At 54.1% G+C, this 25390-nt stretch overlaps 1 protein-coding gene and 1 long non-coding RNA gene across 3 annotated transcripts; both read right to left on the reverse strand.

Moving 5' to 3' along the window:
* Nucleotides 1-3643: 3643 nt before the first annotated feature.
* Nucleotides 3644-5804, reverse strand: LOC132337025 (uncharacterized). Its single transcript, XR_009489051.1, has 2 exons — nucleotides 5163-5804; nucleotides 3644-4597 (listed from the first exon to the last, which is right to left on the reverse strand). It is a non-coding gene; the product is annotated as an uncharacterized LOC132337025 (long non-coding RNA).
* Nucleotides 5805-11282: 5478 nt separating this feature from the next.
* Nucleotides 11283-18981, reverse strand: TOR4A (torsin family 4 member A). 2 transcript variants are annotated; one of them, XM_059864974.1, is made up of 2 exons: nucleotides 18663-18981; nucleotides 11283-14276 (listed from the first exon to the last, which is right to left on the reverse strand). In XM_059864974.1, exon 2 carries the CDS (start codon nucleotides 14235-14237, stop codon nucleotides 12489-12491), a length of 1749 nt encoding a protein of 582 aa, XP_059720957.1. In that variant the 5' UTR covers nucleotides 14238-14276; nucleotides 18663-18981; the 3' UTR covers nucleotides 11283-12488. The 2 variants fall into 2 exon arrangements, with proteins under 2 accessions (XP_059720957.1, XP_059720958.1); XM_059864975.1 differs by lacking the exon at nucleotides 18663-18981 and adding an exon at nucleotides 17517-18476.
* Between the last annotated feature and the right edge of the window lie 6409 nt (nucleotides 18982-25390).

Consider the following 25390-nt stretch of genomic DNA (forward strand, 5'->3'; position numbering starts at 1 on the left):
GTTTATTCTTAGTGTTACCAAGGCAGAGCAGCATGGGGGAGCTTTGAAAATCTTGATTTTAAAATCTAGGTTGTAAAACACACTGTGAAAATCAGAACTCAGCAGTTTATTCTTAGTGTTACCGAGGCAGAGCAGCATGGAGGAGCTTTGCTCTCTGTTTGAGAGCTCAGCTACTCTGTTTTAACTCCTGAGAGCTGACACTAAATTACAACACCAAAATACAGCACTGAGACAGGTCATGCAGCAGGGACAGGCAGATCAACACAGCACAAACCCAGCCAGGAGGGTAACTCTAATTCTGCAGACTTTTGTTGCAGCTGGTGGAAACCACAGTCTCTAATCACAGTCACCACCAAATCAGCAGGAAAAACTGCCCAGCTCTTGCTGCTGGGCTTTCATCAACGCCTCTGGTGGCCACTGGCAGCCCGTGGCACCGAGCAGAGTCAGTGTCCCCGGGAAGGGCTGCAGCAGCCACCAGCTGATGTGCAGGAGCCACCAGCCAATGTGCAGGAGTCCCCAGATGATGTGCAGGAGCTCACAGATGATGTGCAGGGCCAGGGCAGCTCAGAGGTGTGCCCGGGAGGAGCTGGCCCTGCAAGCAGAGCTGGGATGGCTCCAGGCTTGCTGTGGCACAGCAGCCGTGCCTGGGAGCTGCGGGGGAGATGGTTCCTGCAGGAGCTGGGTGCTCTCTGAGATGGTTCCTGCAGGAGCTGAGTGCTCTCTGAGATGGTTCCTGCAGGAGCTGGGTGCTCTCTGAGATGGTTCCTGCAGGAGCTGGGTGCTCTCTGAGATGGTTCCTGCAGGAGCTGGGTGCTCTCTGAGATGGTTCCTGCAGGAGCTGGGTGCTCTCTGAGATGGTTCCTGCAGGAGCTGGGTGCTCTCTGAGATGGTTCCTGCAGCTCTCTGAGATGGTTCCTGCAGGAGCTGGGTGCTCTCTGAGATGGTTCCTGCAGGAGCTGGGTGCTCTCTGAGATGGTTCCTGCAGCTCTCTGAGATGGTTCCTGCAGGAGCTGGGTGCTCTCTGAGATGGTTCCTGCAGCTCTCTGAGATGGTTCCTGCAGGAGCTGGGTGCTCTCTGAGATGGTTCCTGCAGGAGCTGGGTGCTCTCTGGAACAGTTCTGTGCCAGCCCAGCAGCTCCTGGGGGTGATGCTGCTGCTGCACAGGGCAGCTTCTCAGCGGGACTCTGCCCCCCAGCCAGCCTGTCCTGCTCAGGAGCCTCAGTTAACACCTGGATGAGGATGATTCCAGCACAGAAGAGCAGCCACCGCTTGACTGGATCTTTCTTCGGACGTGGCAAGTATTTTCTCACATGGGCTGGATACAGCACCTTCCTGGCTTTCCTGCGCTTTGTTGAGAGGCCTGAAGGTCTCCTGACAGCCTGGGCAGCAAAGATCAGCCCAGACAGATTTTCTGAATTGTTTTTTAGCAGATCTGTGCTGGAGAAAATGTTTTCTCTGGTGTAAGGCAGCATGTCCTCAGCAGTCTGCAGGTGTAGCTCTGAGAGCTGGGAGAACTCTATGGAAATACCTCAAAGAGTTTTTTAATGCAAAAAGCAGATTGCTGAAATAATATTAAGAAATATTAATAATAACACCAGAGTTTTTATTCACTCTCATTAAAGCAAAAAATGCAGAGCCCCAGAGCTGAACTCTTGGAGTGATTTATGCATCTTTCTAGGGAGCTCCTCTTTGACTCTCCCCTGCTATACCTGTGCTATAAATACTTACTTTGATGAGTGAAGTGCTGATGGGAGGAGCTCAGCCGGCTCGGAAATCACTCTGGAATGTCTGTACCCCAGCAGCCCCTATCTGCCCAGTATCTGCCCAGGGGCACTCTGCTAACAGCAGTGGAAGGGCACGCTCCAAGTTTTCTCCTCCCCAGTTCTGCTCTCCTTTATTACCACTGTCTACCACAAGGCTTTGCCTCGAGATGTTTCAGTGCTTTTGGGAGTGTGTCCTTCATTGAAATTCACATATTTGCTGTAAGGAACAGAATCTGAGGGTGGCTGTGTTGTCCCCTGCCTTCCCACCCCATCCACCAGCAACCCTGGCCTTGAGCTGGAGGGATGGAGAGGGGAGACTGCAGTTTCTGTTCTGACCCTGTGCAATCTCAGCACTCTGCCCCAGAAAAATGAGCAACCTCAGCACTTGCTCTGGCAAGCTGCAGCTCAGATATGCCCAGAAAAGGAAAAAAAACAGCACTCACGTTTGGATTCTTTGTGCCTTATAATGACTAAACAGAGCCTGAAAGGGCTGAGTGCCCACAAACCCACTGCAAAGGGCAACAGCTCTCTCAGGTCTTTGTACTGAGTTTGGAAGATTCAGCTGCAAACTTCCTGTGTCTTGGTCATTGTGGGCCACCTCGAGCAAGATGAAATGAAAGATTTCTGTAAAAAGACCCTGGGCAATCATCTCTGGATGGCTACTGCAAAATCAAACAACAGAGATTTAATAAAATCCTAGAATGGTTTGGGTTGGAAGGGGCCTTAAAGATCATCTGGTTCCAACCCAAGTGCCATGGGCAGAGACACCTTCCACCAGATCAGATAAATAGAACTTGATCACTCCCAAGTCTTTTTACGCAGCCTTTACCCACCACAAAGCAGCAAAGGACAAAAATTCCAATTTCAAAACTATCTTTTGACAATTTAACAATCATTCATTGACATCTCCTCTTGCCCTTTGAGCTCCCTAACATTTCTTGCTTTCTTCTGGGAAGACCAAAGTGATGCTGGCTTTGAGTCACAAGGCACAACCCCCTGTGCTCCCAGCACTGTAAATCACCTCTCTGTCACCCACTGTCACAGCAGCAGAACTCTCACTCTTCAGGCTTATTCCACTGGAAACTCAGACCAAAATAAAACAACTAACACTGACTGCAGTACCTGGGATCCCTTTTGTAGGAATGTGCCACCCAGCACATCCAAGGTGATGGGACATTAATTCCACGTGGCAACAATGCTGGTGGCTTTTGCCATCACCCCCAATTCCCATTCAAACCTGGAGCTGGAGCCTGGGGCTCCCCTCGAGGCACTTGCTGCTGAAAAATCCTTCCTCAGGGCTCTCCTGCTGCTGCCCAGGTGAGTGCTCAAACCTGAGGCACAGCCAGGCTCACAGACAGCACTCCAGTGGGTTTGGGTAATCTTTTTCCCCCTCTCCTCTACAAAGCAAAGTCCAGAGGGCTGGGAGAAAACAACTGCTGCTTCCAAAATCTCCCACTCATGGCAAGGCAGCTCCAAAGATGTAAAAAATTGGCCCAGGCAGCCTCAGGGGTCACAGTCTGCTTAGAGTGGGGTGGAATGGCTCATCCCTCAACCCTGGTGACAAACACTGGTCTCAGTGACCACAGCCCAGGCACTGCCCAGCCCTGTCTGCACTGGTGAAACGTTGTCAGGCAGCAGCCAGGGCACAGCAGAGGTTTAAAAGAAGCACATGGTTAAGGAATAACTCATGTGCATTGCTGCTGCTTTGCTGTGGTGCCTGAGCCCTCACAGCCACCCTGGGCCCAGCACCTGAGTGAGTCAGGCTGGGGATTGGTCACATCCTCCCAGCCCATGGGGTTTCAGGCCAGGAGAAAGTGCCACAGGCACTGCCCCAATGCTCACCTGGGGGCTGGGTGGATGTTAAAGACAAAACCCAAAGATTTGGTCTTACATTCATCTCTCTTTATTTCAATCAGGATCATATCCAAGGAGGAAGACAGATCAAATCAGCTTCTTCCAGCTGTCCCATCACCTGGGCTGTGTCAGCCTGGTGCAGTCAACAGGCAGCTCCTGAGGCACAGCACCCAGGGGGTGCCTCCAGCTCTGGCACCAGTGGCATCACCTGCTGTTCATCACGTAGAGGTTTCCAGTGAAGTTCCACCCCCCACCCCCCTAATCCATGTCCCAGCATTGCCCAACTCCCAGCTGGAGGGAGGCAAGTACAGACCCAGCCTCAGAGGGAGCCCCAGGAAGAGGAGGGTGACCTGCAGGGACAAATCCTCTTGCTATTTCCACCCCCTGTTACCCACTCTTGCCATGCCAGTGTACCACAGGGATGCGTTTATAACTCCCAGCTGAGCTTGTCCAAGCAGGTCACTGGATCCTCTTCAGGTGAGGAGATGAATCAGCCCTGCAAGCAGCAGATCTGCCCACCAGGAGCAAGGAGAAACAAAAACACCTGTTGAGCTGGATCCAAAGCATTGAATTTCATCCACCCTTTCTCAGCCAGAGACCTCAGTGCTTTTCACTGGCCACCAAAGACAAAAACTGAGCTGTGGCTGCACTGGGAGCAGCGCTCAGAGCTGGGAGTGCTGGATGTTTGGCAGAAGGAAGCACCAAGGAGTGCCTTTTGCAGCTGGAAGTGGTGGAGGCCACACACAGATGGAGCTGAGGACACCAGGTCACGTCAGGCCAGGGAGTTCTGCAACACTCAGCATCGTGTTCTGACCTCGAGCCTCCCAGGAATGCAGAGCTGTTTGTGCTGTCTGTGCTGCAGGATCTGCAGGGAGGGGCAGAAATGCTCATTCCATCATCCAGAACAGCTGGAGCACACCCAAGGCACTTCTTCACTTGGACAGAGCAGCAACAACCTTGAAGCCAAGGACCAGCTTATCCTGGAAGGAGAAGCTCAGAGGTGACTTTCCAAGGCCCCCATGGCAGCCAGGAGATTCAGGCCCTCAGAGAAGGCAGAGCACGTTCAGGGACCTTGATCCCACGTGAAATCATCTCAGGAAGAACTGGGCAGTAGGTTTGATGTCTCAGGGAAAGCACAGGATAGAAACACCAGGTGGTGCCAGCTGAGAGGGCACAAACTCCTGCAGCCACAGCTTTGGAGAGCCTGGCATTGGGCATGGCTGGGTGGGAGTGCACCTGACTTCAGCCTGCCACTACTGCTGCACAAAAATTGTGTTGGCTGGCTCAGAAAGTTTAAAAGGAAACCATAAATTCTGGGAATGTCTTTTTGCAGGATTTTGAATTTTTTTAACTTTTTTTTTTTTTCCCTCAGAACAGGGAAGATACCACATGGGTCTGGTTTGAGTGAGAGCATTTGGACAGTGAGGAACATTTGATAGGAGCAGGAGAGGGGCAAAGGTACAGGTGAAAACAGAAGGTTTGGCTGCAATTAATGCTTTACATTCTTTCACATGTCTCTTTTTGGCCACAAAAATGTCCACTCACCTCAGGGGAGGTTTTCCAGGTGGTCTTTTCCCAGGCCTGGGTTCCTGGACAGGCTTTTTGCAGGAGGCAGGGATGGGGAAATCCCAGGCAGACTTACTCAGGCTTCCTCAAGTTACCAAAATTAGAGCAGCTGAATTCCAGCCTCAGGGATCAACTGATAAGACATCACAGGAAGCACAAAACTCAAATTAGCATCCACGGAAGATCCTGGGCTGTTTGTGTCCTGCAGGGAGCTGTGAGGGCCTCTGCTGTGAGCCCCAGAGCTGGAGGAGCAGCAGGAGCCAATGTCACATCCCACACTGCCCAGGGAGAGACCACACCAGCTCCACATCTGCAACTGGGGAACACAAACTGTGCTGGGGAGGGCTGCTCCTTCTGCAGGCACCTCCTGGGGGTGGCTCCAAGCCCCCTGAGGCAGCTCTGGATACACACCCTAAAATAACACCTCATACATACCAATAAACTGAATTGATGAGGGGAAAGTGTCAAGAGGAAGTAAAGAAGTTTCCAGATTAGTTTATGACATCATGACTCTGCAGACTCTGGTTTCAGTGCTGGCTGCTTTCCCTCTCAGCCATCCCACCTGGAAACCATCCCATCTGAGCTCTGACTCGCTGAGCTCAGCACCCTGGCAGCTCTCAGAGGCAGCTGCCCGAAACTTTGCACCCAATGCAGATGTTTTAGGCACTGAGCACATCTCTTACAGGGGAATGATGTTAAATTAGTGCAGTTTGCCAGCTGAGCACTGCTGGCTGAGCAGCTCAGGGCTGGGCAGGGGGGAGTTCCAGCTGGAGGGGTGACAGAGAACAGGCAGTGGGAGCTCCTGAGCTCCCTGAGCAGAGCCCTGTGTCTCTGCCCAAACCACCCTCAGTCCTGGTGTTAAAAATAAGTTAAAACTGTTGTAAAATAGTTGATAGATCATTAAGCCTGTACTGTTAGTTTGGTTATCATATTGTAAAAGGGTTAAAAGGGTAGTTGTAAGTGTCAGGAAAATTAATCCACAAACACCAGAGGTTTATGCCCAAAAAGGAGACAGAGGAGTCCTTTTACTTTATTCCAAGAAAGGGAGAGGCCGTGGGGCATTCCCCTGGGGTCTCTCACATTTTTGGAGGATGCAGCCTCCTTTTTATCCCAATTTCCAGCCATATTTCCCTTCTCTCTTTCCCCATTGGCTGAGGTACTTGAGAGGTTCAGACTTCCCAAAACACCTGATACCAGAGATTTCCCTCTAATGTACAACCCTCCCTTTTAATTTTTAATTCTTATGGAATTTAGGGGTTTTTCTTCCCCATTGTTTCTTTCAGCTTTCAATGTCTAATTTCATTTATCAGCAAACCTAAAGTTTATTTGTAAAATCAAATATCTTTTTCCATTCATCAATCAGTGGAATCCTTCCCATTGTTTCTTTTGTCTCCCAGTGCTGGTTTTATCTACCAGCAGACCCCCAGCTGGTTTGTAAGGACAAATCCTCTGTTCCTCTCACAAGAATTCCAGTACTCAAGGGACCATAGCACCTCAGTAAAGTGCAGCACCCCCCAGTGAAAGGAGCCAGCCTGGACAGAGCTGTAATGGCCAATCGAGCACCTTAAACCTTCATGCAAATGAAGGATCCAAAAAGAAACCAATCCAAAGGGACAAAAAGCAGGATAAAAAGGGGCTTCTGACCCACTGAACGTGTACTGCTCCCTCGGGGCCATCGCTGCTGAGCAGCCCCAGCGCCGCGCTGCTCCATCCTCGGTGGGAACGCTCCTGCTCAGCCCCTGGGCCCCCTGCTTTAGGCCTTTCTTTTATTATAATAAATGCTGAAATCACTTTAATACCTTTAATACCAGGAGCCTGCTCTCATTTTTATCACCGGGGTCAGCAGCAGCCCCTCTGCAGCCTCTCTCCTCAACCCACTTTGGTGCTTGAGAGGAACAGAGGATTTGTCCTTACAAACCAGCTGTGGGTCTGCTGGTGGATAAAACCAGCACTGGGAGATAAAAGAAACAATGGGAAGGATTCCATTGATTGATGAATGGAAAATTATATTTGATTTTACAAATAAACTTTAGGTTTGCTGATAAATGAAATTAGACATTGAAAGCTGAAAGAAACAATGGGGAAGAAAAACCCCTAAATTCCATAAGAATTAAAAATTAAAAGGGATGGTTGTACATTAGAGGGAAATCTCTGGTGTCAGGTGTATCGGCAGTCTGTACCTCTCAAGTACCCCAGCCAATGGGGAAAGAGGGAAGGGAAATATGGCTGGAAATTGGGATAAAAAGGAGGCTGCATCCTCCAAAACTGTGAGACACCCCAGGGGAATGCCCCACGGCCTCTCCCTTTATTGGAATAAAGTAAAAGGACTCCTCTGTCTCCTTTTTGGACATAAACCTCTGGTGTTTGTGGATTAATTTTCCTAACAGTGCTGCACTTCCAGAGCTGCAGCAGTTTCCCTGAAGTTTTACATAAACCTCCCTCTCCGGAGCCAGCTCCACACCCTGCCCAAGGAGGGCTGGGAGAACCAAGCACTGCTGTCTCCTTTCTGCCCGTGTTTTGCATGTTTGAAAGCTTTTATCGTGCTTCACCTGTGTCCTAGGGTGATGTCATGATGCTTGCATCCCCATTCCTGTGTTCTGTTCATGCTGGATATTGTGTTTGTGCCTTCAAGACTGGCTCTGGAGAGCAAATGTTTTGTTTTGGTTTTGTTATCAGCTGCTCCCCCATGGCTGGCAGGACACAGAGATGGGGCAGTACCTAGTGCAGCTTTGGCTTTTCCCTTTGCTCTTGCTCTTGCTTCTGCTTTGCTCTTGCTTTTTGCTTCTGCTCATTAGTCAGTTTAGCTAAGCAGTCCAAATTTTTCCCTGGACTGTTTTTCCTTTCCCTTTTTTGGACCCACTTGAACCTGCTCTGGACTGGGCCCTGGGAACACCCAGAGTTTGCACCTTGTGGCTGCAGCAGCTGCCCCAGTGCTGGAGGGACAGAGAACAGAGTGACCACTCCCAGAGAGACTTTCTGAATTTGTCATCCTTTCCAGAGCAGTGAGAGAGTGGTGTCACCTGGTACTGTTCATTTTGTGTGCTGGGGGTGCTGTGCCTGTTAAACAAACAGGTTCTTTCCACTTCTCTCTGAGGAATCCTTCCTGAACCGGACGGGGGGAGGGGCTGTGTGGGTTTGCTTTTTGGAGAGGCCTCTTTTGGAGGTTTTCTCCCAAATTTACCCTAAACCAAGACAACCTGGAACTTCTCCCCAGGCTCCATGGCCCCGTCCTGCTCTCCACCTCCTGGCAGGATGCTGGGGGGGCTCAGCACCCAGCTCTCCCTCCCTCCTGCCCGGGGCTCAGCACCCAGCTCTCCCTCCCTCCTGCCCGAGAGGTGCCCAAATATGGTGCCACACTGCTCCAGCATGGCCCGGCATTACTTCACCCCTGGCACATGCAACACACCTATTTATACATTTTAATGGGATGTTTGCTGTTCTTGCCCCGGGGTGTTATCCCTCCTGTGGAGGGTGAGTGCTGTGATGCCCCCGGGCTTGTTTTTCTTTCAGCCGTTCACCCTCCCCACCCTGGAACGTGCATTTGCTCACTCACACCCTCCTCTGCAGCACCTTCTTTCAGACCTTTCCCCCAGTTTATGATTTCCATTCCAGGCCTGTCTCCTGCAGTGTTTGGGTGACTCTCAGCTCCCCTTCCCCTCCAAATTCCATGGGCAGACAAACCATGTCTGTCTCAGTCTGACTCTGTTCTCCCACCATTTATGGAATATTTCATTTCCCCAGCTCTGGAAAACTCTTTCCAGTTCATCTCAGTAACTATTAACAGCTACTCTCTGAATATCCTGTGAGAGGAAGAAACAAGATTCTATGGTTAAGACTGTTTTTGATGAACCTTGGATGTCATTTCTCCCGTCTCTCCAGGATGCTCACAGGTAATGCATTCACTCCTGTATTCGCCCGTCCCTCCTCCTCCTTCCCAAGGAGAGGAAGTGCTTGTCCTCCCTCCACCTTTCCAGGACTCACCCCAGCACTGCAAGGTCTCAGAAGCCCCTGCAGACATTCCCTCTGCACCCTGGCAGGAACTGCAGCCTGACCTACCTGGGCTGTCCTTGCTCTTTCCTCCTCTGCTGCAGCCCCGATCTTCCCTGCCATCACTGGGATCAAAATCTGCTTTCCTGGTGACACCTCACCTGTTCAGTGACAGCCACAGGAGTTGGAAAGAAAGCAACAAATCCCTTCTAGGGAGTGGCAGCAGCTTTTCCTTGCCCTTAGCACGGGGACAAGTCACTGCTGCACGTGGAGATGGGATCCCTCTGCACACCTCTGTCTGCCTCTCTCTGCAAACACGGTTCAGGTGCCCTGGGCCAACATCAGAGATCCTCAGGGACAGCCAGAAGCCTCAGGAGAGAGGACAAGGTCCTGCTGGGTGGGCCCACAGCACTGGCAGCAGGCCCAGCAGCATCCAGAGAGCTCAGGGACCAGGCAAGTCCAGCAAGGCTGGGGTGATGCTGTGTTACAGAGAGCTCTGCTCCTGGGCCATCACACCTTCCCAAGGTGAGGGAAATCCCAGGGGGACTCAGCCTGGCAGCCAGGCTGGCCCCACCAGCCAGCACTCACCTCAGCTTCAGACAGGCTGCCTTGATTAAGGGAGGCTGCTGGGGATTAGGTCCTTTTTAGGAATATTTAAATCCAAAGTTCTTTTCCCTGAGGCAGCTGAAGTTATCCAGAGCTCCTGCAGAACGTGCACCCACCCACCTTCCTGTGGCTGGAGCTGGGCCACGTCCATGGAGAGGCACAGGGCCCATCCAGGAGTGTCCTGGGAACCCCAGCCCCAGCTCCTGCCTGGAGTGCTCCAAGGCCTGGGGAGAGCAGTTCATAATCACTGTATGAAATAAAACAAACCCTCCCAGCTCACACACCAGAGCAATTGGAGCTCCTGCCCACGGGACCCCCTGTCCTGAACCAGCCCTGGGAAAGCTGCAGCCCAGAGTGGCCAGTGGGTCACAGTCTGTGCCCCCAAGACATGAATTATTTCCTATCCCCTCCTGCCCCTCTCCCCCACTGCCTGCTCTCCTGGGCAGTCACAGCACCCTCCTCACTACAGAGCTGCTGGGAATCACCCTGCACTTTCCCAGGGCAAATGCAAAAAGGGAGCTTGGCCCAAACCCCAGCGTGCTCTGGGATGCAGCTGCAGGGTGCAGAGAACCTGTACGTGTCCCCAGAGCCCCAGCCAGCAGTGACAGGGAACAGCCACCCCAGTGCTGCTGGACAGGGATCAAACTCAGGCTGTGCAGCAGGGAGGGAGCAGCCTGCCCCAGCCACTGCTCCAAGCACAACACACAGGTGTCCTGACTCAGGAAGAGCTTTTGCCAACTGAGGAAGCCTTTGGGGACAACCTAAAGAGCCATTTGAGTCCTGCATCCTGTCTTCTGGCAGGAAAAGTCCTCTCCACAGCCTGGGGATTCCTGTGCTGTCTGACCAGAGCCTGCAGAGGCTGAGGGATGGGGTGGTGCTTAGGCAGCAGGAAGCTGAGCCCCACCTGTGTGCACTGAGGAGCTTTGTGAGACACAAAGACTCCAGCAGGGCTTCAAGGTGCTCAGAGCACCCAGGGAAACTCAGGCTCAGGGAATGGCCAGGAGCTCTGATTTAGGGCAGGAGAGCCTTAGAGGGGTGGAAACAAACTCTGAGATGCTCACTCGGGCCACCTTCCCCTTTTGCACAGGCTGGTGGCTGGTGTGGAGGCACCCAGGGACCTCTGGCACAACCAAACACCCCGTGGGTGGCATTTATAAACAAAACATTGTTGAGACAATCAGAACTAACACCTGCTCCTCTCCCAGCTGGAGGAGCAGGGGAATCCTGGTCCCTGAGTTGTTTCTCATCCAGGATAAAAGCATCCCAAATGTCTTAGCAGTAAGCTCAGCCTACTGCTGAAGCTCTCTGAGCTGTGGAAACCAGCTCCCACACCTTGGTTTTTGAGGACACATGAATTTAGGAGGTGGCTTGGATGGAGGAGCTGTGCAGCACCCAGCTTTTGGCACTGCTGCACTGTGTGGGGTTGGGATTGAGTTTACCAGGGGTACATGGCTCCAGAAGGGAAATTCTGGAGGAAATCCAAATTTCAGTCAAATGAAAGAAATGTACTTTTAATTCTTTTATTCGGGATAGTTTGGGTTTATTCCTGACAATAGCTCTGGAAGCTAAAGTATGTGACAGAGTCTTTGGAGACCAACAATTACAGAGATATGAATCAAAACCCCAGTGCAAACATCCACAGGGTTTCTTGTCTGGGAATTCACAGCAAGCTGTAGAAATCTTGTACAAAACCACAACCTGAGAAAACAATGTCATAAATACCTGCTCAGTTTTGCTCAAAACATGGCTGTGTGCTCTTCCCAAGCTGCTCCCAGGCCACATCTCACCTGGGGCTCAATGGCAAAGCCTCTTCTTGGCCTTTCAGGACTGGGAACAAGCCCAGGATTCCCACTCCATCAGTCCAAACTGTCTTTTCCAGTGTGTGTTGCTTAATATCCATCCATTGCTGCTTTGGGCTTTCTAGACAATGACTGCCCACAGTGACGTGTCCCCAGAGGCAAAAAGCAGAAGAGCTGTGAGGATGAGGTGTCACCACCAGACCTGAAACAATCCAGAGTTATTTCTGCACCATCTGGCACAGCTGAGCAGTCTTTGAGGCCAGCCCAAACACACCTGCAGGGCAGAAATCTCACTGCAGGTGCCAAAGGTGAGCTCAGGGATGAGCTCAGAAGAGCAACAGCTCAGGAACAGGTCCAAAAAGTGTTCTCCTGAGGATGTGGTCACGTAGGAGCTGGGGAAGGCAGGCCTGCACATCTGGGGGGCAGGAGCCACAAACTGTCCCAGGGCCAGGTGTCCAGCCCTGCCTCTGCTCTGCACACACCAGCCAGGACCGAGGAAAGCAAAGAGCTGTGAGCCTGGAGAGAGTGAGACACACGAGGTGACACATTGTGCAGGGGCAGTGACCCAGGGATTGTTCCATCCTCTTTATATCCTGCAGCTTTTGATGCCGCCTCAAAACTCCTTAATGACAAGAATTCCAAATGAGAATGAGGAACAAAGTGTCTTGCACTTACTGGGAGGTGGCTCCAGCTTCCTTGCCCTTCCTTTTCCACAGAACAGCAGGAAAAAGTGAAGTTTCTGGAGGAGAACAGGGACCAGGCTGTCCAGGCTGCCACCCCTCTGCCTGGACCAGGGCAGAGCCAGTGCAGGGCTGAGAAAGGACACCTTGAGCCCAGCCTGGTGGAACACACTCCTCATGAGCACAGAACTCTGCAAACCCCGAGAGCAGGGCTTGCTCTCTGCAGTAAATCCCTACAGGAGGTTGACTTTGGCCACAACCTGCTTGCAGCCCATGCTGGAGTACTGCTTGTCCCCTGTAGTGTGGTAACTGAGCTGATCTGCCAAATTTTCAATGTGCTTCTGGTCAGGATAGAGCCCCTCCCTCCTCATCTGCTCCAGGAAGCAGTTTATGACATGAGACTTCTCCAGGAGGACGAAGGGGATGATGTCTGCAGCCTTCCACAGAGGGTGCACTCTGACCAGGACTGGCTGGACGATGCTCAGCAGCTCTTCAGCTCCCCGTTGCTGATGCAGGAGCTCAGTGGATGCATTCTGGATAACGAACTTGGTGATTTCAGCACCTCCCAGGTTGCTGATTAAAATGTAGATGGCATTGAGGAACTCGTTGGTTTGATTGGGTTCAAAGAATTGGCTGAGAGTGTCCAGCAGGACGGGGGACATGAGCTCAACCTCATCCAGAATAAACAGTGGGGTCTTTTCCTCTATTTCAGCTCTGGTAACCATGTCAGAAATCTTCTTGGACAGATCTATTTCACAGGTGAGGGGAGCCACCCCGCTGGGGCAGTGATGCATCACAAAGTACTGGAGCACAAAGTCATTGTCCATGACAGAGCGAAAGTGCTTGGCCAGCACCCAGCCAACGTGGCTCTTCCCAACCCCTGTGGGGCCATTCAGAGAGATCACCAGAGGCTTGTTGTGGACATGGGTAGCCAGATAGTCCTTCAGTAATTCCACAATACTTTCCACAGCAGCCTTCTGCCCAAATACTTCCCGGTGCATGGTTTTCTCCAAACCATCCAGGTCATATTTTTGGAGGTTATCATCCAGGTTCTCTATTGCATTGAGAATCTGGAAGAAGATAATGGCAATGAGCAAGAGGAGGCAGCGCTTTGCCTTGCTCTTCTCCTCTGCTGGGAGGTATTTTTTTGTTTTATCCGGGTAGAGAACCATCCTGGATTTCCTCCGGCTCTTTTTCCGCCTGCACTTTTTCACGGAGTAATGTTCCACAGACGTGTCAAAGGTGAAGTACTGGGAGCTCTCAAAGCCAGACTGATTAAAGAAGGACATGGAAGGGCTGTACAGGGAAGTTCTGTTCAGGGACAGCTGCCTCTGGAGCAGCCTGGTGTGGACAAACTCGGCAGACTTTTCCCGAGGCAGCTCTAAATGCAGACGGCTTTTCTTCAGCCCCTGGTAGCGCCGGCGCAGGCGAACGATGGCCCGCAGGGGAGAGGAAATGGAAGTGATTTTCTTGGAAGCAGCAGGGATCACAGCATCTGGTACTTCCTCTGCGTCACTCTCAGAGCAAGAGGCCTCTTCTTTTGCATCACAGGGCACTTCCCCTTCCCTGTCACTATCGGTGACAGGAATCTCCCCTTCCCCATCGCTGTCAGTGACGGCAATCTCCCCTTCCCTGTCACTGCCACTGCCACTGCCACTGCCAGGAATGTCCCCTTCCCTGTCACTGCCACTGCCACTGCCAGGAATGTCCCCTTCCCTGCCACTGCCACTGCCACTGCCACTGCCAGGAATGTCCCCTTCCCTGCCACTGCCACTGCCCTGTGTCTCTCCTTCCACTCTGCCCTCAGTGAAGACAATTCCTGGGTCACAAGGAGCCTCTTCTTTTGCGCTGCTCTCAGCACAGGGCACCTCTCCTGCATCCTCCTCTGCTCCAGATGTGTCTCCTGTGGGGGGCATCTCCACCCCCAGATCCCTGAGGACACTTTTTCCATCCACCTCAGAGCAGGGTAGCTCTTCCTCCATCTCTTCTGGTTCTTACAGCCCATTCACATCATCTTCTTTCTAAAAAGAAAAGGAATGATGCAAAATCAACCTTCCTAACATCAGGAAGTGACCAATAACACTGGAATTAGACAGATATCCCCCTTTCTAATGGGCTGAAACTTGCAGCAATCAGCAATGGCAAGGTGGCAGAGACTTTCAGACCTAAGCTGACTTTCTGGAAGATGAGACAGATGTGCAAAACTACAGATGAAATTCACAGAATGACCAGGCTGGAAGAGACCTTCAAGATCATCAAATCCAACCCTTAATGCCCCAACATCTCAACTCAACCCTGGCACCCAGTGCCACATCCAGGCTTTGTTAAACACACCCAGGGATGGGGACTCCACACCTCCCTGGGCAGCCATTCCAGAACTTTATCATCCTTTCTGTAAAAAACCTTTTCCTGATATCCAGCCTGAATTTCCCTTGGCACAGCTGGAGGCTGTGTGCTCTGGTTCTGTCAGTGCTGCTGGAGACAGAGCCCAGCCCCAGCTGAGCACAGGCACCTGTCAGGAGCTGTGAGAGTGATGAGGGCACTCCTGAGTCTCCTTTTTTCCAGGCTGAGCACCACCAGCTCCCTCAGTGGTTCCTCAGAGTCAATTAATGCAAATTGATATTAAAACCCAAACCCAAACCTGCCTTCAGATGCAGAAGGGAAGATCAGTGCTGGCTGGGGCCAAAGTCAAAGGCTCTGCTGTGAAAAGGAGGCAGGACAGCAGGACAGACTGACCCATACTCTGAACCACAGCTGCCCAGTCCTCTTTCCCTACACCTGCTAAATTCAAGGAAGACACAAAGCCCCACCTCTGTGCCAGCACATGCACACAGGCACGTACACACCCTGTGGGAAGTCACTGTCCACCCACAGACACCTCTGGGGCTGTGGGAGTGACTTGCTGTGGTTGCCATCGTGCCTGTGGTGGCACCTCCCAGGGAGGATTCTCCTGGCTGTGCTGATGGATGTGCCTGGCAGGGAGCTGAGATGAGAGCTGCCCTGATGGGAAGGCTCAGAGGGGCTGCAAAGAGCCAGCACGGCTGTGCCTGAGCCTGCCAGCAGCACCTGGCTGTGGGGAGAGGAGCAGGGCAGCCCCAGAGAACCCCAGCCCTGCCACCCCCACAGTCCCTCCATGCCCTGTGTGCCCACACACAGCCCTGGGCATGCAGGAGGGACACAGGGGCTGCCACATGAGACCCTGGAGCTGCACAGGAGAGCTCAGGGACGTGGCCATCCTGGGATAACCATCTGAATGGACAAACCTCAGCCAGCAAACAAGAAGGAGAGGCCAGAGGGATGTGACAAGAGGCACAGAGCCAGCAGGGAACCCCTGGGAGAACACAGCTCTGAAGGGTTGGATGCAGCCTCATGTGCTTCTCTGGCCCTGCCTGGCACAAGGCTGGAGGTGGCAGAAGCTGTGTCATGGTGGGAGGGCATTTTTCTGACACCCCTTGGCTGCAGCAGTGCGGACACAAGGGACAGTTTGCCGTGCTGACACAAGGGACAGTTTGCCGTGCTGACACAAGGGACAGTTGGCTGCTGTGCTGACACAAGGGACAGTTGGCTGCTGTGCTGACACAAGGGACAGTTTGCTGTGCGGACACAAGGGACAGTTTGCCGTGCTGACACAAGGGACAGTTGGCTGCTGTGGCACCGCCAGCCCCGGGCACGGAGCCAGCACAGGCAGCGTCAGGAAATGCCACTTTCATCAGCCATCCTTAAAACATCAACACCGGCTCTTGCCAAAGGCACCAGGACTCCGGGGGGAGCAGGGAGGTCGGGAAGTTTGTTATTAACTCCCTGCAGCTCAGCAGGAAGCACCAACCTGCACCAAGTCACGCTCTGGGCCAGGTTTTCCTTCCCCTGAGCCCGAGGGCACCGGGGGCTGTGGGGGAGCCACGGGCCCTGGAAAAGCTCCCTCTGCCCCCTTGCTAACCCCACACCTGTCCTGGCTACTCTGAAATGCAAAGCTTCACTGCCATTCCATGCACAAGCTGATTTTGGGACCGTGTGAGGGCAGCCAGTGAGCCCAGCCACCATCGCTGGAGCTGCCACTGCTGGCAGCAATTAACCCCGAGTGCTAATTGCTGACCTAGTTCCTGACCCTGAGCAGGGTTTGGCGTGCAAAGGTAAAACCAGCCAGACAGGATCTGGCAAGGAGGCCCTGAGGCAGCACCAGGAAAAAGAACTGGATGCCACCATCACTGCGACGCCACCCAAAGGATGCCACCGGGAGCCCTGGGCTGTCCCCACACCCCTCTGCAGTCACAGCCTTGCTCCTCTCCATCCTGCATCACCTTGCTCACACAGTGCCTGCAGGTCCCCAAAGGGACAGCTGTCCCCAAAGCCTCTGGGGAGCAGCCCCTGGAGCTCAGACCAGCCTGGGCTCAAGGGATCAGGGACACCACAGAGCTCAGCCAGGGATCAGAAAACCCCCCAGGCACTGACAAACATCTCCACAAGCACAGGGTGATGTTTTCTCAGCCCCAAGCCCTTGCAGGTGAAGAGGGGGTTGGTTAAATGCCAGGGCAGAGGCTATGGAAATTTACAGGAGAAGTTTTAGAGAACAGAAGGATCACAAAATTGTGGAATAGCTATGGCTGGATGGAGCCTTCAAAGACCATCTGGTTCCAAACCCCTGCCACGGGCAGGGACACCTCCCACTAGTCCAGGCTGCTCCAAGCCCCATCCAACCTGGCCTGCAGTGGGGCAGGCACCCTGGGCACCCGTGCCAGGGCCTCACCACCCTCATTCTCAGAAACTTCCTTATCTCTAATCTAAAGCCACTCTCTTCTAGTTTGAAACCATCACCTCTTGTCCTGTCATAACAGGACCTGCTTAAAATTTTTTCTCTTTTTCATTGGCTCCCTTAAAGGCCTGGGAGGCTGCTCCTGGCAGGGAAGCACAGGACACCCCAAGCACTCCCCATGGACACAGCCAGGTGCTGCTGCAGCTGAAACATGGAGTGATGTGGCTGCTCACAGCCCAGAGCCTGCTCTCCCACCCTGCCCATGCAGAGAGCTCAGAGCCCCCACAAGACCCGTGGGGAATGGTGAGGACCAAGTGCTCACCAGCTGGAGGTGTTCAACATCCTCTTCCCACAAGCCCACCAGCACAGCCATCCCACCAGTGTGGCATGCCCAACCCTCCAGACGAACTGAGCAAGGCAGGGTGGAAGGACAAAACCCCATCCTGAGCAAGGAATCTGACCAGTCATGAATATAATAATCCTGTTAATGCCATGACTCAGTCCCTAATACCTGCTGGTATTTACACAGCACTGGAAGTTTCTAAGAGCAGCCCTCGCACACTCCGTGTCGGGTCAGGGCTGGGCAGGAGGCGGTGCCAGCCTGCAATGGTGCACTTTTGACAGCTTAATTTCATATTTGGTGAAAACAACAGGAGAGAGAAGGCAGGAATTCGGTCTGCAGCATCCCAGTGCTCGTGTAAACACTGCTGATCTCTGTCCTGCGCCGAGCCTGGACACCGTAGGAAAACTTGCATTTGGAAGCACTCCTGGGAAGCCTCCAGCTCTCCTGCTGTAGCTCTTGCAGTGTTTGCATTCGTGCACCCTGCTGCTCCAAAACAACGTTTCCACAACAGAGGAGCCTGTGTGGGCAGCTGGAGGCAGCCTGGGACAGGGGAGCAGGACGGGGACAGCCCCAGGCAGGCGGCAAAGCCCCTGGGGGGCAGGAGAGGCCAGCTGAGAACCGCGGTCCGGGATAAAGCACCCCCGGCTGGGGAGGCTGCACCCAAGCTCAGCGTCTGTGGATGAGCAAAGCTGCTGGGAAAAGGGAACGGCTGGGAAATTCTAAAGATTGATATCCCCCACGCCCAGCTGGAGCCAAACCCTCCATCCGAAAGGGAGCATTTCCGTGGGGAAGGTGGCACAAAGCAGCCCCTTGCTGTGGGGGCTGCAGATAAAGGGGTCAATGGCTGGGACGAGAAACCCGGAATGTCGGCAGAGGCCAGCACGGCCCCGGCATCCCGAGCCGCAGCTGCCCGGGGGCCCCGTCTGGGAAGAAGACGAGCAGGGCGGTTTGAGCCGCGGCCGGAGCTCGGCGCCCATCCTCCCGAGCACGGCACAGGGTGACAGCGGGGACAGCCAGCAGCCCCCCCGACAGCCTGTTCGCCACCAAACCCCACCAGCCCAGCCCCAGGTTTTGCCAGGCCCCGAAGCCAAGTCCGAAGGGAAGGACAGCAAGCGGAGGGGAAGAGCCTGGAGCATCCCAAACCATCGGGAGCTAGAGCATCCCCTGGAAAACCGAGGCGGCTTTTAGTGGAAAGCAGCGACTGGGGACGAGCAGAAGGCGGTGGCAGGGATGGAGCTGGAAGCAGCCCTGGGGTGCCCTGGTGACACCTGAGGGCTGGGGAGCAGGACGGGGAGCCGATGCCAGCGCAGTTACCCGCGGTGTCCCCTCGGCGCCGGTCACGGGCGCTTCCCTCCGCCCGCCGAGCTCAGCCTCCGGCCTCGGACGGGCCGGCAGCTCCTCTGTCGCCGCTCTCATCCGTACAGAAACCAGCCCCGGGGAGGAAATGGTGAGGAGGAGTGGCCCTGGGCGGCACTTCCTTCTCGCCTGCCATGGGATGGCCGCTCCGGCCGGTTCCGTGTCCCCCTCCTGCCCAGAGCCCTCCCCGGCCGCTGCCGGCACCGTGCGAGCGAGCACGGGCAGCGGGCTGAGCTCATCGCCCGGACAGCCCCGGAGCCCGGCAAAGCATCCCCACCCTCGGCGCTGTCGCTCGTTAGTCACTCGCCCGGAACCCTCGCCCTAAAGGTCACATTGGTGACGCTGCCAGCCGGGTTAATTGGGGCTGACGCGGCGCTTGGTGCTTCCCCCGGCCAACAGCAGAACCAGGCAGTCGGTCTGCGGGGAAGGAGTGAGCCCATAAAAAATAACCAGTCTGGAAAAAGCAGCAAGTCCAGAGTGGTTGGTTGGACCCTGGGCAGGTCCTGGCTGCGGCCGCTCCTGCTCTGCTGCCCCGGCGCTGCCGCAGCTCCTGTCTGTCCAAGCAGCCCGGGGACATGGGGACAGCCAGGCCAAGGCTGCAGGCGGCCGTGGGACCAGGTCTGGTGTGGGCACAAAAATTCCCCGGGGAAAACCACTTCATGCCTCCAGAGCAGGAAGCGGCGGGGTTTTCTTCACCCGGCAGTGCAAAAGTTCATCACGGGGCTCCTCCTCACCTGCGCTCCTCTTTCCTTCAGCCCTGGTGAGTGAACGCCCTGGCACGTCCCAGCTCTCACCTGCACTCACACAACCTGGCCAAGGCTTTTCCCCCAAATCAAGCCCATTTGGTAAAGCCAGAGAAACCCACAGTGAGCTCTTGCTGGTATTTCAAGCTCTTGTTTTTTGATGGGACCAGCACCCTGCGAGCCCAGCTGCACAGGACCAAAAATAAGGGGGGAAATCCCCCAAATTTGAGGGATTTTGGTGCATCACAGTGTAGATGTGGCTGTGATGCTCCCTATTCCCCCCACTTCAGGGGAGGGGATTCTCTGAGCAAGTCTCCCCAGCCCCGTGCCAGGCAGCTGCATGTGCCTCTGCTGTGGCCAGCAGGATTTGCCTAACAAATCCTTGCAAATGTGGGGATTTCTGTGTCAGGAAGGCACAGGGGCTCAGCTGGAGCTGACACTCAGCAGCTGGGAGCTGCCCTCGGGGTCGGGAAGCCAGGCAGGGCTGACCCAAAGCAGAAATCCCATTAAGAGGAGCTTGGCAGGTGGTTTGGGAGCAGCCATGAAGGAAGATGCTCTTCTGGCTAATTCAGGTTTTTGAGAAGGAAGAGCTTCCCCCAGGCAGAGTGGTTGGTGACCATTAAAAACCCCCCAACACAGTGCCCCCCAAAGCTCTGAAAGATTCAACATTAGAGAAGAAAGAAGCTGCCACTCCCCTCAAGGGCTGCCAGTGGACATCAGCAGCCCAACAAAAACTGTTCTGCTCTAACTGGGAAGGAGCTTGAGCCATTTCAGCACCCCAAGGGCTGCTGGGGGTAATGGGGGGACAGAAAACCCTTGGGACAGAGCAGGAAACCCAGGGAGGGTGGAAGATGGACAGCCTGCCCTGGAAAGGGGGATTCTAAACCCCTCCTGAGCTGGAGACAGAGGGTGACAAGATCCTAGTGACAGTGGGGACATGGGACTGAGCTGCCTGGGACCCCCGTGGTGCTGGATGGCATGTGGGGATGAGGATCTGGAGGGGCAGCTGGGCCACTGCCAGCCACTGGAGTGACCACACAGGGGACACAGTGATGCAGGGCTGGGGACACTGTCCTGGTGTTGCTGCCAACTCCAAAATCACATGTTGGGTCTGGAGTGGCTGCCAAAAAATGCTGGGGAGCACCTGGGGAGGGCAAGGGCATCGATGGCACCAGGAGGTGTCTGTCCCATGTGGGGACAAGGAGGACAGGTCAATGGAAAACCTGCTTGTGTTCCCAGCCCAAACATCCCCTTGAGCTGCTCCTGGCCCTGGTGTGGGGGCTGTGTCCCCCCTCCCCACGGGGCTTTGGGGACCTCCAGCACCCCAAAGAGGAGGAGACAAGTTGCTGTGTCCTGTGGGGAGCAGACACACTGGGGGGACATGCAGGCACAGAGGTGATGTGTTTTTGGGGGGTGTTTTTCATGGGAGGCAGGGCCATGGGGTGGGGACTGTGTACCTGGGGGAGCTGTGCCTTGGGGGGCACACGGGGGCATCGGGGCAGGGCACGGGGAGGGCACGTGGGAGCAAACTGGGGCCATCTGCCCTGTGCCCCGGGTCCCTGCGGGTGCCGAGGCCGGGCCCCCCGGCGGGGCCCCGCGGGGAGGAAGCGGGTGTGGGGCCAGAATGGGGACAAGAGGTGCCACAGCCCCTCCTGCGGCCACGGATGCAAATCCTGCACAAACACAGCCTCTCCCACAGGGAGAGAGGCCAGAGAACGTCCTGGGGAGAGGGGGATGTGCCCTGAGCTGAGATTTTGGTGCCAGCCTCTGACTGGTACCCACTGCTTTGGGCACCCTGGGTTTGGCACCCACCGGGAGGCATCGCCAGAGCTCGGGTGGCACCAACTTATGTGATGATTTTAGGGTTTTCTTCAAGGTTTTGCACATTGCTTGTTCAGCCAGAACATTTTTAGGGCTGAGGAGCAGCAGCTGCATCCCAAACGTGGGCAAATCCCCCCCCCCGTGTGCCCTGGGAAAGCAGAATTAGGTGAATGAAGCACCCAGGGTCCCTTTGGGGAAGCTGTGAGGTGCTCAGAGCTCAGAATGGGACCAGAGTGAGACCCAGCAGCTCCAGGATGGAGTGTACCACACTTGCAGCACTGGCCTTGCCCAAAGAAACTGCAATAAAAGAGGAAAACTAGTAAAAAAGAAAATGAAAGAAGCTGAAGAGGTCACGGGCTTGGAGGCAGCAGGAAAATGGATGTAGAGATCAGAAATATGGCCCAAGGCTGTAAACCCTGCAGTGGGCAGGGAGCCCTGAAATTAAAGTGAGAGGCTGCAAGTGGAGAAGTGGAAATGGGGCTGGAGTTGGGACACAGGAGGACCCCCACAGGCCCTGACCTTGGAGCCAGCCCCTCCTGCAGCCCCAGACAGGGAAGAATAAAAGAATATCATAAAATAATCTGCTCCATGGTGGGCAGGATCCCCACAGGAGTATTCAGCAGCCCCTGGCAGGGGTGCAGAATCCAGCCCTGGAGGGTCATTCCCAGACCAAAAGATCTTTTTTCCAAGCACGGATTTGCCCTTTTGCAGTGTGATCCCCCAGCTCCACGGCCACATCAGCTCTGCACTGGGCTGGTGGGTGGATTTTTTCCCTTTTACATCACCCACCTTGTCCTGATCTGCCCTGAGTTGCTGCTGCTGATCCCTGGGCTCCCCCTGAAGCGTCACCCCTCCTAAATCCTAAATCCAGTGTAAATTCCCTGGATACATTCTTGGGGCCATCAAGCCAGACCCCTCACTCTTCCCAATCTTATTCTTAGCAAAACTTTCCAGCCTGTGTGAGCAGCTCTAACACATCCTGAATAACCCAAACAGTTTATCCTGGGCTGGGAATGTCCCCCGCAGGGACGCCGCATCCTGCCTGGGTTATCATGACCCTTCCAAACAGTTTATAAATACACCAAGGTAAATGAGGGGAGTGCTCTGGCTCAGGATTTTTATCTCATTTCTTGTTTTCAAGCCATTCAAGGAGTGCTGGGTCAGATGATCACTCCTAAAACTCAAGTTGAATCTGCTGCTTCTTTCTCCTCCAGTTGAGCTCCACCCCTACCTTGCTAAAACAGTAAAAAAGAGGTAAAAGCTAAGAAAAATGGGTTTGGCATTGACCAAAGGGAAGACCATGGCCTTGCCATGAGGAACCATCCAGGCCCAGCACCAGGCAGTGGGAGAGGGCAGGGACCAGCACTGCTGCACCTGGGAAGTTGTGGTTCACACTGCTTTGGAAAACAGAAAGGGTACATCTGGGAAAACAAGGGGAAATTTGGGAAATAATATGGAAAATATGGAGAGCAGTGAGTGCCTGCAGCACTCCTCCTGTCACCAACAGTGTCCCACCACCAGCATCCCCCAGGGCCATTGTGTCACAAGTGGTGTCTGGAGAAAATCACTGTTACACCTTCCCAAGGTCCCCAGTAGGGCTCTGTAAAACACCCCCAAGGAACTGGAGCCATTCCCAAGCATCCAAGGAGTAAAGAAGTGTCCAAGGCCAGGTTGGATGGGGCTTAGAGCAACCATAGGCTAGTGGAAGGTGTCCCTGCCCATGGAAGGGGGTGAAATGAGATGAGCTTTGAGGTCCTTTCCAACCCAGGCCATTCTGTGAGTCTATGGTTCTATGATTTTATGTGCTTTTTTGAGCTATAAAAGTGTCTTTTTCTTTCTTTCTCTTTCTTTCTCTCTTTCTTTCTTTCTTTCTCTCTTTCTCTTCCTTTCCTCTGGAGTGGGAGTGACACCCGTGGGACAGCAGACACAGCTCCAGCCTGAAGCAACAGGGCTGCACAGCAAGTGGCACAGGGAACAGCACAAAGCCTTTTTTTCCCCCCAGCTTCCTCTGTTCACTCTGAAAAAAATCACATTTCCAGCTTGTTTCAATTAACTTTAAGACTTTTATATTCCATGAAGGCTGAGGCAGTCATTAAACCCGAATTTTTCCTGTTGTAACACTTTGAAACAACCACACCACAGCTCAGCTGGTGGCTCTGGCTCTGCCAGGCCGGGACCTCCCATGGGTAAGGAGGTGACTCCAGGTCCCCTCAGTGGTGGCATTGGTCATCCTCTGGCTCAGGATGGACAAACTCATCACACCCCATGGGTCCAGCCCTTGGGGCAGCATGAGGGAACTGGGAAAAGCCAGGAAGGGAGTGATACCCATCCCCTGCCCTTCCAGGGCACAGCCATGGCTTTGGGAAGGGCAGGGAGTGCCCTCATCTCATCCCAGTCTGGGAATGCTGCTGGAATGGGGTACAGGACACACTCACTGCCCCACAGCCCCTGCACTGGGGGTGAGGAAGAACCACAGAGCAATAAATCCACCTGCACAACACATAAATAAATCAATATTTTTGCATCCATGAGCAAAGCAGACGCAGCCAAGGCCCTGAGTCACCCAGGGCCACGTCCCAGCAGTGGCTCTGTGGTAAGTGGGCACAGCCCTGCTGCCAGCTCTGCTCCCAACTGGCAGCTGCTTTGATCTCCCCACATCAAAAGGAGCCTTTTCCCTGCCCCATCACACCCAGACACTCCATGGGACACTCTGTGGGATGGGGCTGGCACGCCCTGGGCTGGCAGGCACTGACCCCACTGACCCTCCCTGCCAGCCCTTCCACATTCTTCCATGTGCTCAGTGTTCTTTCATGAAAAAATGTAAAGAAAAAAGTGGAGAGAGGTCAGAGGAGAGAGAAGGAAAGGGAAAAGTTCCTTGGGCACTCAGGCATGGATGTCTGTCCCTTCCCTGCTGATGCCATCATGGATTTGCTGCCTTTTGGGGTTTTTTGGCTTTACCTGAAGTAGTCACAGACTGGGGTTTATTCAGTTATCACCAGATCCTCTTCAGCACAAGGAACTTTCACAACAGGATGCACCAGGTTCCCAGTGGCACAGCCCTGCCAGCCTGGAGCACAGTGCCCCAGGGGATCAAGAAATTGTGCTTTATCCACAGAGGAAAACACCAACGTGCCCAAGGGGGACAGAACTGCTGCACCCTGCTGCCTGCAGCTGCAGGAGGGATGCCCCAGGGACTCGTGGGCTTTAGGCACTGGAAAACAAGGCTGTGTTAAACAGGGGGTGATTTCTGTGTTCCACAGGTGTCTCACACACCTGAATGGAAGGCTACATTCACAGCTGCTCCTGTGTCTTACCTGTGGCTCTGTTAAGGCTCAATTCCAGCTGCCACAGCACTCACAGGCTGGGATTGAAGATCCAACAGAGGAGGAGAAAGACTCCTTGGGCTGAGGAAACTCACTGGGTGCTTCACAGGAAACATCTTTTCAGCAAAAGCCAGATTTCCCCAGCATATTCCTCCTGATGAGCAAAACCCATGTGGAAAGCAGGACTGAGGGAGCCTGAACACCCTGGAGGGGGGATGTGATGCAATCCTGAAACTGCTCCATAGCTGGGTGGGGGGGCACAGTGTTTAACCAGGAGCTCTGGGATTATCCCATCCCATTTCCTTGTGTGCTGCCAACAACTCTGAAGCTCCCCAGGACACTGTCCCTGAGAGCAACCCCATGCTGGTGGGACACAGACCCATGCCAGGGCAAAGCAATCCCACCAGGGCCTGGATAACCCACTGGATCTCCTCCAGGACTAACCAGCTGGCCCTGAAGAACTGCTGCATCTCATCCCTCTCAAGCATTCTTCATCCCACAATAAAATTATTCCACACAATTTACGAGTCCCAAACAAGGGCACCCTGGAGTTGTTCCCTCCCTGTCAGAGACAGCACCAAGCCTTGTTTTTGGGCAGGGTCTCACTCATCACATCCAGCTGCTTTAGCCACACACAGAGCCCCAGACAGCAGCTGGAGCCAGCAGCCCCCTCCCAAAACCTCCTGGGGCTGCACACAGAGACCCAAGGAATGGGGGACAGTGCCTGGCAGACTGGGGAGTTTCCTGCCTGCCCTTCCAGCATGGGGAGGGCCAAGAGGAAAGAAAAGAGTTGGCACCA

Source organism: Haemorhous mexicanus, chromosome 21, assembly GCF_027477595.1.
Source record: "Haemorhous mexicanus isolate bHaeMex1 chromosome 21, bHaeMex1.pri, whole genome shotgun sequence".
Lineage (NCBI taxonomy): Eukaryota > Metazoa > Chordata > Aves > Passeriformes > Fringillidae > Haemorhous > Haemorhous mexicanus.

What these genes read in the sequence shown, in the direction of transcription:
- TOR4A (XM_059864974.1), bottom strand. Translation starts at nt 14,237, where the DNA reads ATGGAGGAAGAGCTACCCTGCTCTGAGGTGGATGGAAAAAGTGTCCTC.